This window comes from Salmo trutta, chromosome 5 (assembly GCF_901001165.1).
Source record: "Salmo trutta chromosome 5, fSalTru1.1, whole genome shotgun sequence".
NCBI classification, from domain to species: domain Eukaryota; kingdom Metazoa; phylum Chordata; class Actinopteri; order Salmoniformes; family Salmonidae; genus Salmo; species Salmo trutta.
In genome coordinates this window covers 67,185,262-67,203,800 of record NC_042961.1, presented here as the reverse complement: position 1 = coordinate 67,203,800, position 18,539 = coordinate 67,185,262, and the positions used below count along the sequence as shown (strand labels likewise).

Genomic DNA, 18,539 nt, shown 5'->3' with positions numbered 1-18,539 from the left:
TTTATACTACCACAGTACCCAACCCTCTGATAGGTGTATTTATACTACCACAGTACCCTCTGATATGTGTATATTTACTACCACAGTACCTACCCCTCTGATAGGTGTATTTATAGTACCACAGGACCATCTGATCTGTGTATTTATACTACCACAGTACCCTCTGATATGTGTATTTATACTACCACAGTAGCCTCTGATATGTGTATTTATACTACCACAGTAGCCTCTGATATGTGTATTTATACTACCACAGTACCCAACCCTCTGATATGTGTATTTATACTTCCACAGTACCCAACTCTCTAATATGTGTATTTATACTACCACAGTACCCTCTGATATGTGTATTTATACTACCACAGTACCCTCTTATATGTGTATTTAAACTACCACAGTACCCTCTGATATGTGTATTTATACTACCACAGTACCCTCTGATATGTGTATTAATACTACCACACTACCCTCTGTGTATTTTTACTACCGCAGTACCCAACCCTCTGTGTATTTATACTACACAGTACCCTCTGTATTTATACTACCACAGTACCATCTGATATGTGTATTTTTACTACCGCAGTACCCAACCCTCTGATATGTGTATTTATACTACACAGTACCCAACCCTCTGTCTATTTATACTACACAGTACCCAACCCTCTATGTGCATTTATACTACCACAGTACCCAACCCTCTGATAGGTGTATTTATACTACCACAGTACCCTCTGATATGTGTATATTTACTTCCACAGTACCTACCCCTCTGATAGGTGTATTTATAGTACCACAGTACCATCTGATCTGTGTATTTATACTACCACAGTACCCTCTGAAATGTGTATTTATACTACCACAGTAGCCTCTGATATGTGTATTTATACTACCACAGTAGCCTCTGATATGTGTATTTATACTACCACAGTACCCAACCCTCTGATATGTGTATTTATACTACCACAGTACCCAACTCTCTGATATGTGTATTTCTACTACCACAGTACCCTCTGATATGTGTATTTATACTACCACAGTACCCTCTGATATGTGTATTTATACTACCACAGTACCCTCTGATATGTGTATTTATACTACCACAGTACCCTCTGATATGTGTATTTATACTACCACAGTACCCAACCAGTAGCTGCCTACAGAGCTCACAGTTCATCACTGTCCTTTCCCTGGTGGGGTGAAGACCAGAAGAGGGTGATGTCCTTCCTGTCTCCAAGGCCTGCCTCAGAAAGTGCTGAGACAGCTGTATTCTTCCAGAATCACAGACATGTTTGAGGAATTTAAAATCGACCCTAACTCTGTCATTGTGGAAGTCATTTCCCCGACCCCCTGCCCTCCTTGACTTTTACTAAATAAGTGTTTATAACATCAGTGTGAGAATTTCAAAGTCACAAACAAAACATTTATAAGGTATTTTGGTTCAAAAACATTCCACCTGCCCTTCCTTCTGCAGCTCAGTTGCCCTCTCAGCCAATAGCCACATTCTCCAGATTAACCTTTACCTGTTGGTTAGAATGTTTACTGATATTCATTATTATACTACAGAAATGTGTATTTATACTACCACAGTACCCTCTGATATGTGTATTTATACTACCACAGTACCCTCTGATATGTGTATTTATACTACCACAGTATCCTCTGATATGTGTATTTATACTACCACAGTACCCTCTGATATGTGTATTTATACTACCACAGTACCCTCTTATATGTGTATTTATACTACCACAGTACCCTCTATGTGTATTTATACTACCACAGTACCCTCTGACATGTGTATTTATACTACCACAGTACACTCTGATATGTGTATTTATACTACCACAGTACCCTCTGATATGTGTATTTATACTACCACAGTACCCAACCCTCTGATATGTGTATTTATACTACCACAGTACCCAACCCTCTGATATGTGTATTTATATTACCACAGTACCCTCTGATATGTGTATTTATACTACCACAGTACCCAACCCTCTGTGTGTATTCATACTACCACAGTACCCAACCCTCTGATATGTGTATTTATACTACCACAGTACCCAACCCTCTGATGTGTATTTTCACTACCACAGTACCCTCTGATATGTGTATTTATACTACCACAGTACCCTCTGTGTATTTATACTACCACAGTACCCTCTGATATGTGTATTTATACTACCACAGTACCCTCTGATATGTGTTTTTATACTACCACAGTACCCTCTGATATGTGTATTTATACTACCACAGTACCCTCTATGTGTATTTATACTACCACAGTACCCTCTGATATGTGTATTTATACTACCACAGTACCCTCTGATATGTGTTTTTATACTACCACAGTACCCTCTGATATGTGTATTTATACTACCACAGTACACTCTATGTGTATTTATACTACCACAGTACCCTCTGATATGTGTATTTATACTACCACAGTACCCTCTGATATGTGTTTTTATACTACCACAGTACCCTCTGATATGTGTATTTATACTACCACAGTACCCTCTATGTGTATTTATACTACCACAGTACCCTCTATGTGTATTTATACTACCACAGTACCCTCTGATATGTGTATTTATACTACCACAGTACCCAACCAGGAGCTGCCTACAGAGCTCACAGTTAATCACTGTCCTTTCCCTGGTGGGGTGGAGACCAGAAGAGGGTGATGTCCTTCCTGTCTCCAAGGCCTGCCTCAGAATGTGCTGGGGTGAGTTTTTTTTATAATAAATGAGCAGCTTAGAAATTGTAATTTAATATTTTCTTCTCTCATGATCTATCAATGCCTCAATGTTCACCCAGTGGCCTCCTTTCTAACTAGATTATTATATATTCTGTGATGATATCTGGGAGAAGATGAGTCCTGTCTGGTATAAATAGTGGTCAGACTGGACAAGGAGGGTTGGATAAACTCCTCTGTATGAAGATGAGTCCTGTCTGGTATAAATAGTGGTCAGACTGGACAAGGAGGGTTGGATAAACTCCTCTGTATGAAGATGAGTCCTGTCTGGTATAATTAGTGGTCAGACTGGACAAGGAGGGTTGGATAAACTCCTCTGTATGAAGATGAGTCCTGTCTGGTATAATTAGTGGTCAGACTGGACAAGGAGGGTTGGATAAACTCCTCTGTATGAAGATGAGTCCTGTCTGGTATAATTAGTGGTCAGACTGGACAAGGAGGGTTGGATAAACTCCTCTGTATGAAGATGAGTCCTGTCTGGTATAATTAGTGGTCAGACTGGACAAGGAGGGTTGGATAAACTCCTCTGTATGAAGATGAGTCCTGTCTGGTATAATTAGTGGTCAGACTGGACAAGGAGGGTTGGATAAACTCCTCTGTATGAAGATGAGTCCTGTCTGGTATAATTAGTGGTCAGACTGGACAAGGAGGGTTGGATAAACTCCTCTGTATGAAGATGAGTCCTGTCTGGTATAATTAGTGGTCAGACTGGACAAGGAGGGTTGGATAAACTCCTCTGTATGAAGATGAGTCCTGTCTGGTATAATTAGTGGTCAGACTGGACAAGGAGGGTTGGATAAACTCCTCTGTATGTGGAACAGGTGGAACTATTTAGAATGTGTAACAATCAAACCTCCTATTGGCTGTGTTCCACATTCTAAAGTAGAACCATCATTTTACTTGCTGAAATATTGTCCAGAAATGACCTCATTGGACAGAAAGGGGAACTCCTCCCCACACGCATGTTGAACAAATATAATGTTTCCCTGAAACAAAGGATTCCTGTAGTTTCATGAAATAAGAAATGTATTCATAGTATATTATACATCATACAAGCCAACATTCAGTAGCAACACTGCTAAGAGGTTTTGTTTAAATCCATTGATGACTTTTAGTTTTATTGAAGAAGAAAAAGGGTTTTGAGGCCCTAAAGTAAATATTCTATCCTCCTGTCTTTTTGTTAAATTATTGACCTGTGGAACATTCACCTACTGGGTCAATTATAACATTTAATATCCTCCACTTGGTTGAATTGTAAATGACTGGTAGGTCCTGGGAACATACTTAGTGTGTTTATGGTAGCTGGGATATGTTGTTTGTATAAAAATATGATGAATCTAACTTAAATAATATTTTCATAATAAACTAAAGTCTAAAAGTGTTAGTTTGTTCCCCAGTCTCCTCTACTCTGACTGAGAAAAGGCCTCCTCAACTGAAGAATCTACAGCTGCTGAGTCTGAGGTGTTAATCAGTCCAGTGCTGCTCTGACCACAGTGTTGTTAGGAACCACATTTTCTAATGCTACATACACAGCCTTGTGTCAACTCTTACTGTGAACTACTTCAGTTTCTGGAAATAAACTCAGCAGTGGTCAGACCAGACTACACCAACATATACAACCAATAAATGAATCCCATTATACGCCATGTTCTAGTTTCCAGGAAGTGAGTTAGAGGCCAATCCAGAGGTGGAAAGTTGGATGATACAGTAGCTCGATGACATGCAAGTCAGAGGCAGGGATATTACTAGTGATGAGGTCCAATGAGTGTCCACAGTTGTGGCTGGGAACATGTAAGTGTTGCCCAAGGTTTAGACAATAAGCTCTTGATGGTTTTTTGCAACTGCACTTGAAGAAACATTCAAAGTTCTTGAAATGTTCCGCAATGACTGACCTTCATGTCCTAAAGTAATGATGAACTGTCGTTTCTCTGTGCTTATTTGAGCTGTTCTTGCCATAATAAGGACTTGATGTAAACATCTTCATCCATTTCATTCAGTTGTAAACATCTTCCTCCATTTTATTCAGTTGTAAACATCTTCCTCCATTTCATTCAGTTGTAAACATCTTCCTACATTTCATTCAGTTGTAAACATCTTCCTCCATTTCATTCAGTTGTAAACATCTTCCTCCATTTCATTCAGTTGTAAACATCTTCCTCCATTTCATTCAGTTGTTAACATCTTCCTCCATTTCATTCAGTTGTAAACATCTTCCTCCATTTCATTCAGTTGTAAACATCTTCCTCCATTTCATTCAGTTGTAAACATATCTGTAATGTTTGTGAGGCCTTTGAGACATCATACTAAATATTTTGACTTGCTGGTCAAGGGAAATGCAAGTTTACTTCTTTGAGTTTTTGAGTCAGAGTCGCTAAGCCTTGTGGGATATTAATGAATGTGAACTCAGCAGCCGTAATTCCAGAACAGTCCCTCTGTTGTAATAGTGTGATGTGTATCTTCTGACAGACTCTATGCTGAGTAAAGTCATGTTTTATCCTAAAATGTTTTTCTACCAGAACCAAAGTGTGGAAGCAGTCACTATTTAGAGCAGTCTAATCTCATTAACCCAGAACTATAATATTGTGTGATTCAGTTCTGGGTCCATACGTGTTAGAAACTACAGGAGGTGAGTCACATGTTATTAGTTACAGCAGTTTCCATGGAAACATACAGAGGAGTTTATGCAAATCAACCCTTTCTGTCTTGACATCTGAAGGAGGAGTCTCTGAAAACCTATTTAAATCAGTCTGTCCTGACTCAGCTCAACAGTCTCCAGTCTACCAACTGGTCTCTGTAACTTCATCTTTGTCTCTGTGGTGTACAGTCTTCAGGTGATGATGGGGGTATTGAATCATCTCTCTACTCTCCTTCTCCTCTCACTCCTTCCTCCTGCTCTCTCTCATGTAGTGGAGAACTACACTGTTGTTGAACAGTGCCAGAATTTCTTCCTGGATGGGACAACTCCAAATCTCCCAGGTATTTTGGTTGGTGGGATAGTCCAGGACCAGAACCGCTACAAGCTGATTTGCCAGTTGTTCAACAACATCTACAGGTTTGCAACTCTCTACGACACGGCCAACAGGATCCCTGTGTTCTCAGCCTACACCTTCACTGGTCCTCCTACAGACTGCAGACCAAAACATCAACCCTGGATGATCGAGCCCCAGGTAGGACTAATGTTTTGTCATATAACATAACATTTGTATTTGTTTACTGCTATAAATCACAGACAGTTATGTTACAGAATATAGAACTACCACTATGGAGGGTATAGACTTGATTGTGGATTGTGACCCCCCCCCCCCCCCCCCCCCAGAAAATAGATGTTATTGTACAGAAAGGAGGGTTTATTGTACAGAAAGGAGGGTTTATTGTACAGAAAACAGGGTTTATTGTACAGAAAACTTGTGAATGAATGTATGACTGTTGTTTCCTGCAGCTCAACGGGGAAAACAACAGCCCTGAAATGCAGAAGGATAGTAAAGAGATGAATAACACAAAGCAGGCTGGGGACAACGACTATAAGAACTCAATACCAATTAAAGGGGTGAACAGAGGTCACCTCTTCCCATGTTCACATGCTCATGACCTTGATACTCAGAAGTCCACCTTTACCCTGACCAACATCGTTCCCCAGGTGGTGTCCTTCAACAATGGCAGGTGGAAGGAAATGGAGTGCAAAGTCCAAACGACTCTTAAGCTTAACTGTAAGGATGCTAACGACCAGATAAAAGCCTATGTGGTGACTGGAGCAGTTCCCAGTAAGAACAACACACTGAACAACCGAGTGAACATCCCAGATCTCATGTGGACAGCCTACTGCTGTTACAACAACAACCTGAAACAGTGGGTGGCCCAAGCACACTGGGGTGAGAACCAAAAGGAGGACAATAAAACATTGCCCTCAAATACCTTGGCAGAACTGTATGACATGCTGGACAGGCATTATGGTGGTGGTGTCCAGGTGTTCCCAGATCAGTGTCCAAAAGGTGATATTCTGAGAGAGCTTCTCCTCAAGGATGGGGATGTACATGATCATAGTGTCTATGATGATGACTGTGTCTATTCCTCTGTTGGGGTCAAAGGTTATTACCTACCTGTTGTATTAGTTTCTGTGCTGGTGATGATGATGTAGTGACATAACCACCAAGAACCTGTGACATCATCAGGTCAAGCAGGTAATAATGGACCTGGTTTAGTCTGACCTGAGTTTCACGCTGTAATCAACATTCACTTTTAATGACAATACTTTCTGAACGATGAGCACAGTAGACTACTGACCTGACCTGCTTTAGTAGACTACTGACCTGACCTGCTTTAGTAGACTACTGACCTGACCTGCTTTAGTAGACTACAGACCTGACCTGCTTTAGTAGACTACTGACCTGACCTGCTTTAGTAGTCTACTGACCTGACCTGCTTTAGTAGACTACTGACCTGACCTGCTTTAGTAGACTACTGACCTGACCTGCTTTAGTAGACTACTGACCTGCTTTAGTAGACTACTGACCTGACCTGCTTTAGTAGACTACTGACCTGACCTGCTTTAGTAGACTACTGACCTGACCTGCTTTAGTAGACTACTGACCTGCTTTAGTAGACTACTGACCTGACCTGCTTTAGTAGACTACTGACCTGACCTGCTTTAGTAGACTACTGACCTGACCTGCTTCAGTAGACTACTGACCTGACCTGCTTTAGTAGACTACTGACCTGACCTGCTTTAGTAGACTACTGACCTGACCTGCTTCAGTAGACTACTGACCTGACCTGCTTTAGTAGACTACTGACCTGACCTGCTTTAGTAGACTACTGACCTGACCTGCTTTAGTAGACTACTGACCTGCTTTAGTAGACTACTGATCTGACCTGCTTTAGTAGACTACTGACCTGACCTGCTTTAGTAGACTACTGACCTGCTTTAGTAGACTACTGACCTGACCTGCTTTAGTAGACTACTGACCTGCTGTAGTAGACTACTGACCTGACCTGCTTTAGTAGACTACTGACCTGACCTGCTTTAGTAGACTACTGACCTGACCTGCTTTAGTAGACTACTGACCTGCTTTAGTAGACTACTGACCTGACCTGCTTTAGTAGACTACTGACCTGACCTGCTTTAGTAGACTACTGACCTGCTTTAGTAGACTACTGACCTGCTTTAGTAGACTACTGATCTGACCTGCTTTAGTAGACTACTGACCTGACCTGCTTTAGTAGACTACTGACCTGCTTTAGTAGACTACTGACCTGCTTTAGTAGACTACTGACCTGACCTGCTTTAGTAGACTACTGACCTGACCTGCTTTAGTAGACTACTGACCTGCTGTAGTAGACTACTGACCTGACCTGCTTTAGTAGACTACTGACCTGACCTGCTTTAGTAGACTACTGACCTGACCTGCTTTAGTAGACTACTGACCTGCTTTAGCAGACTACTGACCTGACCTGCTTTAGTAGACTACTGACCTGACCTGCTTTAGTAGACTACTGACCTGACCTGCTTTAGTAGACTACTGACCTGCTTTAGCAGACTACTGACCTGACCTGCTGTAGTAGACTACTGACCTGACCTGCTTTAGTAGACTACTGACCTGCTTTAGTAGACTACTGACCTGACCTGCTTTAGTAGACTACTGACCTGCTTTAGTAGATTCACTCTGAATATTATTTGTAAGTCTATTTCTCTTGTTAAAGGGGCAATCTGTGATTGTTGTATCCTTTTGTTGGACTTTTAAATGATTGATATGTACCCATTGATTCTTAAAGAATATAACCGAGTAGTTGATTTGGTTAGGGTTTGGTTTGGTAAGGGGAACATTAAAATGTGTTTTTCCTGGTTCAAGTGAGGTTGAACAGGCATTGAAAATGTGATCATTGTTAGACAATATGAGTCTTGTACAGTAAACAAAGCAGATCCCTAATCTTTTCTCAGCTTTGTTCCGTTCAGTGGGTCTGCCGGATGTGGATTGAAGCGTTAAGTGACGTGTTTTAAGGGCAACGATGCATCTTGAACCCACAACCCAACCACTCCCTGTTTCTTCAGCTGGTTGTTCAGTACAGCACCATTTCTATTCAACTGAACGCTCCACTACGTTTTAATGTACTGAACGTTCTATTTAGTTTTAATGTACTGAACGTTCTATTTAGTTTTAATGTACTGAACGTTCTATTTAGTTTTAATGTACTGAACATTCTATTTAGTTATGTACTGAACGTTCTATTTAGTTTTAATGTACTGAACGTTCTATTTAGTATTAATGTACTGAACGTTCTATTTAGTTTTAATGTACTGAACGTTCTATTTAGTTTTAATGTACTGAACGTTCTATTTAGATTTAATGTACTGAACGTTCTATTTAGTTTTAATGTACTGAACGTTCTATTTAGTTTTAATGTACAGAACGTTCTATTTAGTTTTAATGTACTGAACGTTCTATTTAGTTTTAATGTACTGAACGTTCTATTTAGTTTTAATGTACTGAACGTTCTATTTAGTTTTAATGTACAGAACGTTCTATTTAGTTTTAATGTACTGAACGTTCTATTTAGTTTTAATGTACTGAACGTTCTATTTAGTTTTAATGTACTGAACGTTCTATTTAGTTTTAATGTACTGAACGTTCTATTTAGTTTTAATATACTGAACGTTCTATTTAGTTTTAATGTACTGAACGTTCTATTTAGTTTTAATGTACTGAACTCAGCCCTGCATTGTCTGGAATAAGTAACCTGGCTTCCTATTCCCTTTGTAGTGCAGGTATGGTCTAAAGAAGTGCACTACATAGGGAATAGTAAATGTAAATGTAAATGGAATAGTGGTCAAATAGGCCCTGGTCTAAAGTAGTGCACTACATAGGGAATAGGGTTCATATAGGCCCTGGTCTAAAGTAGTGCACTACATAGGGAATAGTGTTCCATTTGGGACAAAGCAATATATTACTGACCTGGGAGAAAACATGGAGAACCCTGTACTCACCATGTTACCAATCAATCACCAATCACTTTGCTGATCCATCAATAACCAATAAATATCTCCAGGTCTGTTGAACAAAGTGATTTTCATTTTAACTGGAGTCATACTGACACACACACACACACACACACACACACACACACACACACACACACACACACACACACACACACACACACACTTTCTGCAGTGATTGGCATTATAATGTAATTTATGTATTTATGTTCTATTGTACAGAGTTGTCTACTGTTGTCTGTTGCCCCCCAGTGGTTCTTTGTTGTAATTACGAACTTTTTCCTTCCCAAATGGTACCCTATTGTAGTGCTAACTGGAATATGTTGTTGCACTACGTCCTAATGATTAGCTCTGGTCCAGGGTGTGACGTGCATCTTGATGGTGCTGAACCGTCTTGATGGATATAACACCCTGGACTAGAGCTACCTAACAATACACAGCTGGATAATAAGTCCTGTTATCTGATATTCTGAATAATGTTGTATTTTATACGTTGTTAAACTGATAAAAAGAAGAAACCAGCCCACTGCTCTTGCTAGTATCACTGCTCTTTATTCAGCTGTCCGTATCGGCCTCAAGGCCTTCCTCAGAGCTGTGTGAGTGTTTTGTCGTTTGGACCCTTATGTAGACATTACATCGAATGGGGTTGGAGTCGAGGGGAAATAAACATGTTACCAAATATAACAATGTGAATTTCATAAGTATTCTAATAAAGTGTGTACATAAAACGTGTTAAACACTTCCAGGACCGGACCTGGACGTTCTGCCCCCCAATGTGTTTGGGTCCATTTTTTCTCAGCTAAACGTCGGAGGAACAAAACATAATAGCAGCCCAATTAATAGTCCTCTGCTACAAATTAAACACCATTTAACACATCTGGTTAGTAGGCTATATAATCAGTTCAATGTCAATAACATAGCCTGGTATATCTGATTACATTGATAAAATCACCAATGTCCCGGATGTTTTGCCATCCTAGACGAGAGGAAAATAATGACATCTTAGACATCCTGATGAATCTAAGCATGGCACTTTCAAAAGTGACCTTTCCACCCAGACAGAGGCTCTACTGTCGCAGAAAACTGTAAGCTTCAACTTCTGGCTTCTCGTCCATTGTAAAACCCAACAACAGAAGTGCTTCCTTAAAAGCTGCCTGGGTTTAAACAAACATCTTCTCTTTTCAGAAAGAGAAAAGCTCAATTAATAGGGACAGAATAGCAAAGTCCATTTTTTTGTACCTCTAAGAATATTATAGGCTGCAGCTCAGCTTCAGATTATCATAGAGAGGAATCAATTTATCTCCATATGCATCGGAGTCCCGTCTTTCTCTGCATTTTAGAGGTTGTTTCTACCATAAGACGTCACAGAGTTAAGCATTGTTATAGACCGCTGGATATAATCTGGATACGTTTTATGTATTTATTTACAAATATAAAGCAAACAATAGATATCATTTTGCTATTTTCTTTAACAAAGGATACGTGATACCCTCAGTCAATTGGAGCCCTGGTTTTAGTCCAACACACCTTCCCAGACACGGAGGTATTTAATCAGAACCAAACACACCAAGCCCTTCCCAGACACGGAGGTATTTAATCAGAACCAAACACCCCAAGCCCTTCCCAGACACGGAGGTATTTAATCAGAACCAAACACACCAAGCCCTTCCCAGACACGGAGGTATTTAATCAAAACCAAACACACCAAGCCCTTCCCAGACACGGAGGTATTTAATCAGAACCAAACACACCAAGCCCTTCCCAGACACGGAGGTATTTAATCAGAACCAAACACACCAAGCCCTTCCCAGACACGGAGGTATTTAATCAGAACCAAACACACCAAGCCCTTCCCAGACACGGAGGTATTTAATCAGAACCAAACACACCAAGCCCTTCCCAGACACGGAGGTATTTAATCAGAACCAAACACACCAAGCCCTTCCCAGACACGGAGGTATTTAATCAGAACCAAACACACCAAGCCCTTCCCAGTCACGGAGGTATTTAATCAGAACCAAACACACCAAGCCCTTCCCAGACACGGAGGTATTTAATCAGAACCAAACACACCAAGCCTTTCCCAGACACGGAGGTATTTAATCAGAACCAAACACACCAAGACCTTCCCAGACACGGAGGTATTTAATCAGAACCAAACACACCAAGCCCTTCCCAGACACTGAGGTATTTAATCAGAACCAAACACACCAAGACCTTCCCAGACACGGAGGTATTTAATCAGAACCAAACACACCAAGACCTTCCCAGACACGGAGGTATTTAATCAGAACCAAACACACCAAGCCCTTCCCAGACACGGAGGTATTTAATCAGAACCAAACACACCAAGCCCTTCCCAGACACGGAGGTATTTAATCAGAACCAAACACACCAAGCCCTTCCCAGACACGGAGGTATTTAATCAGAACCAAATACACCAAGCCCTTCCCAGACACGGAGGTATTTAATCAGTACCAAACACACCAAGCCCTTCCCAGATACAGAGGTATTTAATCAGAACCAATCACACCAAGCCCTTCCCAGACACGGAGGTATTTAATCAGTACCAAACACACCAAGCCCTTCCCAGATACAGAGGTATTTAATCAGTACCAAACACACCAAGCCCTTCCCAGATACGGAGGTATTTAATCAGAACCAAACACACCAAGCCCTTCCCAGACACGGAGGTATTTAATAAGAACCAAACACACCAAGCCCTTCCCAGACACGGAGGTATTTAATCAGAACCAAACACACCAAGCCCTTCCCAGACACGGAGGTATTTAATCAGAACCAAACACACCAAGCCCTTCCCAGACACGGAGGTATTTAATCAGAACCAAACACACCAAGCCCTTCCCAGACACGGAGGTATTTAATCAGAACCAAACACACCAAGCCCTTCCCAGACACGGAGGTATTTAATCAGAACCAAACACACCAAGCCCTTCCCAGACACGGAGGTATTTAATCAGAACCAAACACACCAAGCCCTTCCCAGACACGGAGGTATTTAATCAGAACCAAACACACCAAGCCCTTCCCAGACACGGAGGTATTTAATCAGAACCAAACACACCAAGCCCTTCCCAGACACGGAGGTATTTAATCAGAACCAAACACACCAAGCCCTTCCCAGACACGGAGGTATTTAATCAGAACCAAACACCCCAAGCCCTTCCCAGACACGGAGGTATTTAATCAGAACCAAACACACCAAGCCCTTCCCAGACACGGAGGTATTTAATCAGAACCAAACACACCAAGCCCTTCCCAGACACGGAGGTATTTAATCAGAACCAAACACACCAAGCCCTTCCCAGACACGGAGGTATTTAATCAGAACCAAACACACCAAGCCCTTCCCAGACACGGAGGTATTTAATCAGAACCAAACACACCAAGCCCTTCCCAGAGACGGAGGTATTTAATCAGAACCAAACACACCAAGCCCTTCCCAGACACGGAGGTATTTAATCAGAACCAAACACACCAAGCCCTTCCCAGACACAGAGGTATTTAATCAGAACCAAACACACCAAGCCCTTCCCAGACACGGAGGTATTTAATCAGAACCAAACACACCAAGCCCTTCCCAGACACGGAGGTATTTAATCAGAACCAAACACCCCAAGCCCTTCCCAGACACGGAGGTATTTAATCAGAACCAAACACACCAAGCCCTTCCCAGACACGGAGGTATTTAATCAGAACCAAACACACCAAGCCCTTCCCAGACACGGAGGTATTTAATCAGTACATGGGACAGTTTTGGAGTATATGTCTATACCGACATCTATGGAGGATAATTGTGTCCGTCAAACAGGGAGTCTCACCACTTATTTATTGGAGGATGAAGAAATAAGCTCCAATTATCAGTGTAATTGTGTATTTATGACCGTTAACATGTTGTGTGGACGCGTGTACATATAGGAGGTTCTTTACCAGGCAGAAGGTAATTTAACTTGAACCGCTGCATCGGAGAGTTACAATGTTGCTGTCACTATGCAACCTACTACCTACAGTAGGAAAACGGGTTTCTGATTAATAATATCACACCTGTTATCACACATGGAACGACCCCATAAATGTTACAATTACAATAAAAATAACACTTTTATATAACATATTGAACATATATTTAATATTCCTGTAGAACTGTAAAATACAGTAAGATCATTTGAGCTTTGGAAACAAGCGCTTTCATAAATGCATGGCGGGCCTCGTTTCGCTGTAGCAGTGTAAAATAATCTTTCTGTCAATGACCCAGCCTTAATGAATTATGTTTATTTCCATATCGAATGTGATGGTCCAACATCAGCATGTATTTATTGTGTAGAGTGGCCTCTTTCCTCTGCTGTGGTGCTGCATTGCAGTCAGCGATGTTTTCTCTCGGTAGCTGTCCATGGTCCTGAAATCAAATCATGTGAGTTTGCTTGGACACCAGCCTGATCTCCAGCTCCTTCCACCTCTGGAAACTATCTGGGTGGTCATGCGACTTCTCATGAGAGGCTGAGGAGGAGACACTGATTCCTCCAGTCCCTGGTTCCATCCCTGACCAGCGCAGATTTACACTCGTGTGAAAAAAGTTTGCAGCAAAAAGGTTGCATAGTTTTCTTGGAATAGACAAGCCTTGGTCTCTCCACTCTCTCCCCGTTCACCATCCTCCTATTGTAGTTGGCCACCGAAAACTGTCGTTGCCCCTCATCTCTTGGTAAATTCCCCTCCTTATCCTGATGTGGCCCAGCCTGCACTAACATATCCCGTAAAGATCAATTCATATATTTTGGCAACTCACCGGGATCTTCTATGATTTTTGTCTGGGAGTCGGATTTAGCAGCAGCACCACCACTGTCACCGGAGACGGGGAGCGACGAATCTGAGTCTGGGTCCAAGATAGTAAGGTCTTCTCCGGCATTGTTTGGAGGTGTAGCTGGGCCTGGTGCGACCACCTGTTCTTGTCCAGCCAGAGAGCTGTCATCATCGGTGGAAGTGTATGGCTCGGACTCCTCCGGTTTGTCCTCTTCGCTGCTAGAATCAGCTAACGGGGCTCGTCGTTCTCGGTGAATGAATGGCCTGTCCTCGTAGGCTTGTAATTCTCCACACCGGCTGATGGACATTGCTGGACACTGATACATTTCTCATTGTTTAAAAAAAAAAATATTCGTGGGGGAGGGAACTGTAGCAACACTATGAGCTGGTGGCTGGGGCGCAGCGGGCGGTGTAGTGACCGAACAGGGGCACCGGAGGGCGGCAGACAAGTGCTGCCATAGGCGACGGTCTAATGGGAGGGCTGGCCCTGAACACGTCTGTAAACCCACAATGAGGACATCAAGGAAGTTTTCATAAATCATTGGGTTCCGTTCAAGAAAAAACGTCAGAGTAGTCTGAAGTGGAGGCATTAATTCATGTTCACATTTACAACATAACATGCATGGACATTTCATCATTAAGACCTTTAGGGAATAATGTCTGGAGGGTGAAAATCCCAAAACATTCTCATTAGCTCAGTGTTATATCACCTCCCCTGTCTGATATCTTGACTTTCTCTATGTCACACAACCTAAAGGTAGAAATGTCATGTTTTAGGTCATTACAATGTACTGCGACTGGATAATCCCTGTCTTTACTCCTGATTTAACTTTTATGTTCACTAATTCTCTGAGATAACGAGAGGTTTTACCTACATAACACAGCCCACATGGACATGTAATAATGTAGGTAACATGGGTGGTGGACCAGGTAATGATGTCATTTATTTGGAACCGTTTTCCTGTATGTAGGTGGTAGAAACATTCACACTTCAATACGTGAAATTAAATTAAGTTAAATTCAGCTGGCAGAGCTGGGTCCGATGATAAAACATGACAATGGTTTTAAGGAGTTATCTCATCCATGAAGAACTTCTCACAATCTACACCGTCACTGAACTTCACCACTCTGTCTGTGTATCTGTCTGTCTGTGTATCTGTCTGTGTATCTGTCTGTCTGTCATTCTGTCTGTGTATCTGTCTGTCTGTCATTCTGTCTGTGTATCTGTCTGTCTGTCATTCTGTCTGTGTATCTGTCATTCTGTGTATCTGTCTGTCTGTGTATCTGTCTGTCATTCTGTCTGTGTATCTGTCTGTCTGTCATTCTGTCTGTGTATCTGTCTGTCTGTCATTCTGTCTGTGTATCTGTCTGTCTGTCATTCTGTCTGTGTATCTGTCTGTCTGTCATTCTGTCTGTGTATCTGTCATTCTGTCTGTCATTCTGTCTGTGTATCTGTCATTCTGTCTGTCATTCTGTCTGTGTATCTGTCATTCTGTCTGTCATTCTGTCTGTGTATCTGTCATTCTGTCTGTGTATCTGTCTGTCTGTCATTCTGTCTGTGTATCTGTCTGTCTGTCATTCTGTCTGTGTATCTGTCTGTCTGTCATTCTGTCTGTGTATCTGTCTAGATTTAGGTTCCCAAGGAAGGTTCTCCTGATAGCGCTCAAACCCGTCTGGATCTTGACCCTCTGAACGTACGTTTTGCATCATATCTCTGACACCAGATATTATACTTATTGTATTTTGTACATTGTAAAAGTGTATTTTCTTTTTGTTTGCTGCAAAAACTGAAAAACCTGCTTGGAACGAAATACTGCTGTGAAACCTACAGGAGCCGTATCTTAATTTGATCATCCTGTTGTTGTAGGAATTTTCCTGCACAGAATGAAATGCTAATTTGTAATGTATTCCAGGTTAAAAAGGCTTCTAAAATTTGTATTGACTTCTTTAAAAATGTCAGACTTTTTTTGACTTAACTATTTTTGTAACAACCCCTACAAAAAATGTCCATTACAGTTTTTCTCAGTCGCTTTGGTGCATTTTTCACATCATCCCAAACATGTGCAAAATAATAAGTGCATTTCTCAGAACATTTTGTACAAACTGCAATATACAATAGATGTGTTTCTAAAGCTAGTCAGTCACTAAAAATCCTTAGTACATCTCTCAAAAGTAAATATTCATGCCAATGATCATGTCAGTCTCATCAGAATGATAAGTCATTGAGTCATTGTTCACGAACAAGGTCGTCAAAATGTTCAGGCATGTTGTCAATGGAACTGTGTACTTTGACAGTATTACCTGATGTAAACTTAGGCTACAGTTTGGATGACAGTTAATGTATTGAAAATGCACAAGGCTGCACTTCTATGGCATATATCAATTTCAACAGTACTATTTACATATTACTGTATGTGGGTTATTGATTGAAAGAGACTGGACAACCCAAGGGGCACAAAGGGAAAAAAACTAAATTAGAAAGAAACACAGGAAACCACCCCTAAGGCACAACTTTGCCCGCAGCACTGTTCTAGTGCCGTCTCTACACATCCAGACGTTCCTGTCTGTCGGCCCACATATTCTCATCCACATCACACCGGATATTTTCCCTTCCAATGCAACGTGGAAAGAATCTTTTGGAATGCCTTATCCATCCTCTGCAGGCGTCTACTGTGATGTCCTCACATGCTGCATAAGGAATGGGTGAATAAGGTGGGAGGAATTCTATGAGCATCCTCGGGTGGGTCACAAACCATTGCCTTATGATGTTTGATCGATGGAAACTCACATTATCACAAATGACCACATACTTTGGCAAATCCTCTCTAAACAGACCCCTCTCATCATCAGGGATGAGAGCCCTGTAGAGAGCCTCTAAAAGGTTGAGTAGGTGCTGGGTGTTGTATGGCCCTATAAGGGGGATATGGGTTAGGACACCATGCTCCGAAATAGCAGCACACATGGTGATATTTCCTCCCCGCTGGCCTGGCAAATCCACAGTAGCTCTGCGACCGATGATATTCCCACCCCGCCTTCTGCATCTGGTCAGGTTGAAGCCAGCCTCATCCACGTATACAAAGTTGTGAGAGGGTTCACTTGATTCCAACTCCATTATACGCTATATCCCAGAACACACAGTTGAATTTGTTTTGGTAAGGAAGAGTGACATAAAATGTACATATATTGCATGTTCCTTCCACAGCAATGGAAATGTGTGCAGTTTATGCTTACTGTACTATGTATCACTATAAAATGTTGCTGTAAAGTAGTTACATAGATATATGTTTTACCTGTACATACTGGTACCGTAGCTCCTTAACTCTGTCCTCATTCCTTTGGAATGGTACACGGTACAGCTGTTTCATACTCATCTGGTTTCTATGCAGCACCCTGTCGATGGTTGAGATGCTAACCGTATGGATGTTTTCAAAGACATCGTTGTCTTCTATAATGGTCCTTTGTATTTCCCTGAGTCTCATGGCATTGTTTGCTCGGACCATGGTGCAAATAGCCTCCTCCTGTTGAGGTGTGAAAAGGCGTCCTCTGCCACTGGTTTGAGGTAATCTTGCAGTCCTATGTGGGGAAAAATGCAGTGAAGCATCGCACACTTTCACAGACAAAAACTATGCGAACACACATTTTACTGTAAAACATACAGGTGGGTGCATGTAAGGTGCAGTATGTATCTGTATAGAGTATATTTCTGTATGCTGTGAAATACAAGTGGACTACTGTAATATGAAGCATTGTAGGAAGTATACAGTATACTGCTTATATACAGTAACTGTACATTGGTGGACAAACCTGTTCTCTCTTCGAAACGTTTGAACTATTGAGGACACGGTTGATCTCCCAATATTCGGCTGCACCCTTCGACCCGCCTCAGCCATTGTAAGGCCATGATTGACAACATGGTCTACAATAGTGGCCCTTATGTCATCAGATATGAGCCTATGTCCTCTTCTGCCT

At 41.5% G+C, this 18,539-nt stretch overlaps 1 protein-coding gene across 4 annotated transcripts in view; it reads left to right on the top strand.

The window, feature by feature from the left end:
• The first annotated feature begins 2,647 nt into the window (after positions 1-2,647).
• The window catches only part of LOC115194903 (endonuclease domain-containing 1 protein), a 120,406-nt gene continuing 104,514 nt past the window's right edge, over positions 2,648-18,539 (top strand). For 2 of the 4 annotated variants that reach the window (XR_003878552.1, XM_029754818.1), the window contains exon 1: positions 5,085-5,928. Coding sequence is in view for 3 of the 4 variants with exons in the window: in XM_029754818.1 (XP_029610678.1) it covers positions 5,596-5,928 (333 nt within the window). In the remaining variant the exon portion in view is untranslated. Of the gene's footprint in view, positions 2,732-5,016; positions 5,929-6,200; positions 7,008-18,539 lie in introns of those variants that run through there. The other 2 variants (XM_029754821.1, XM_029754820.1) reach the window with 2 other exon arrangements.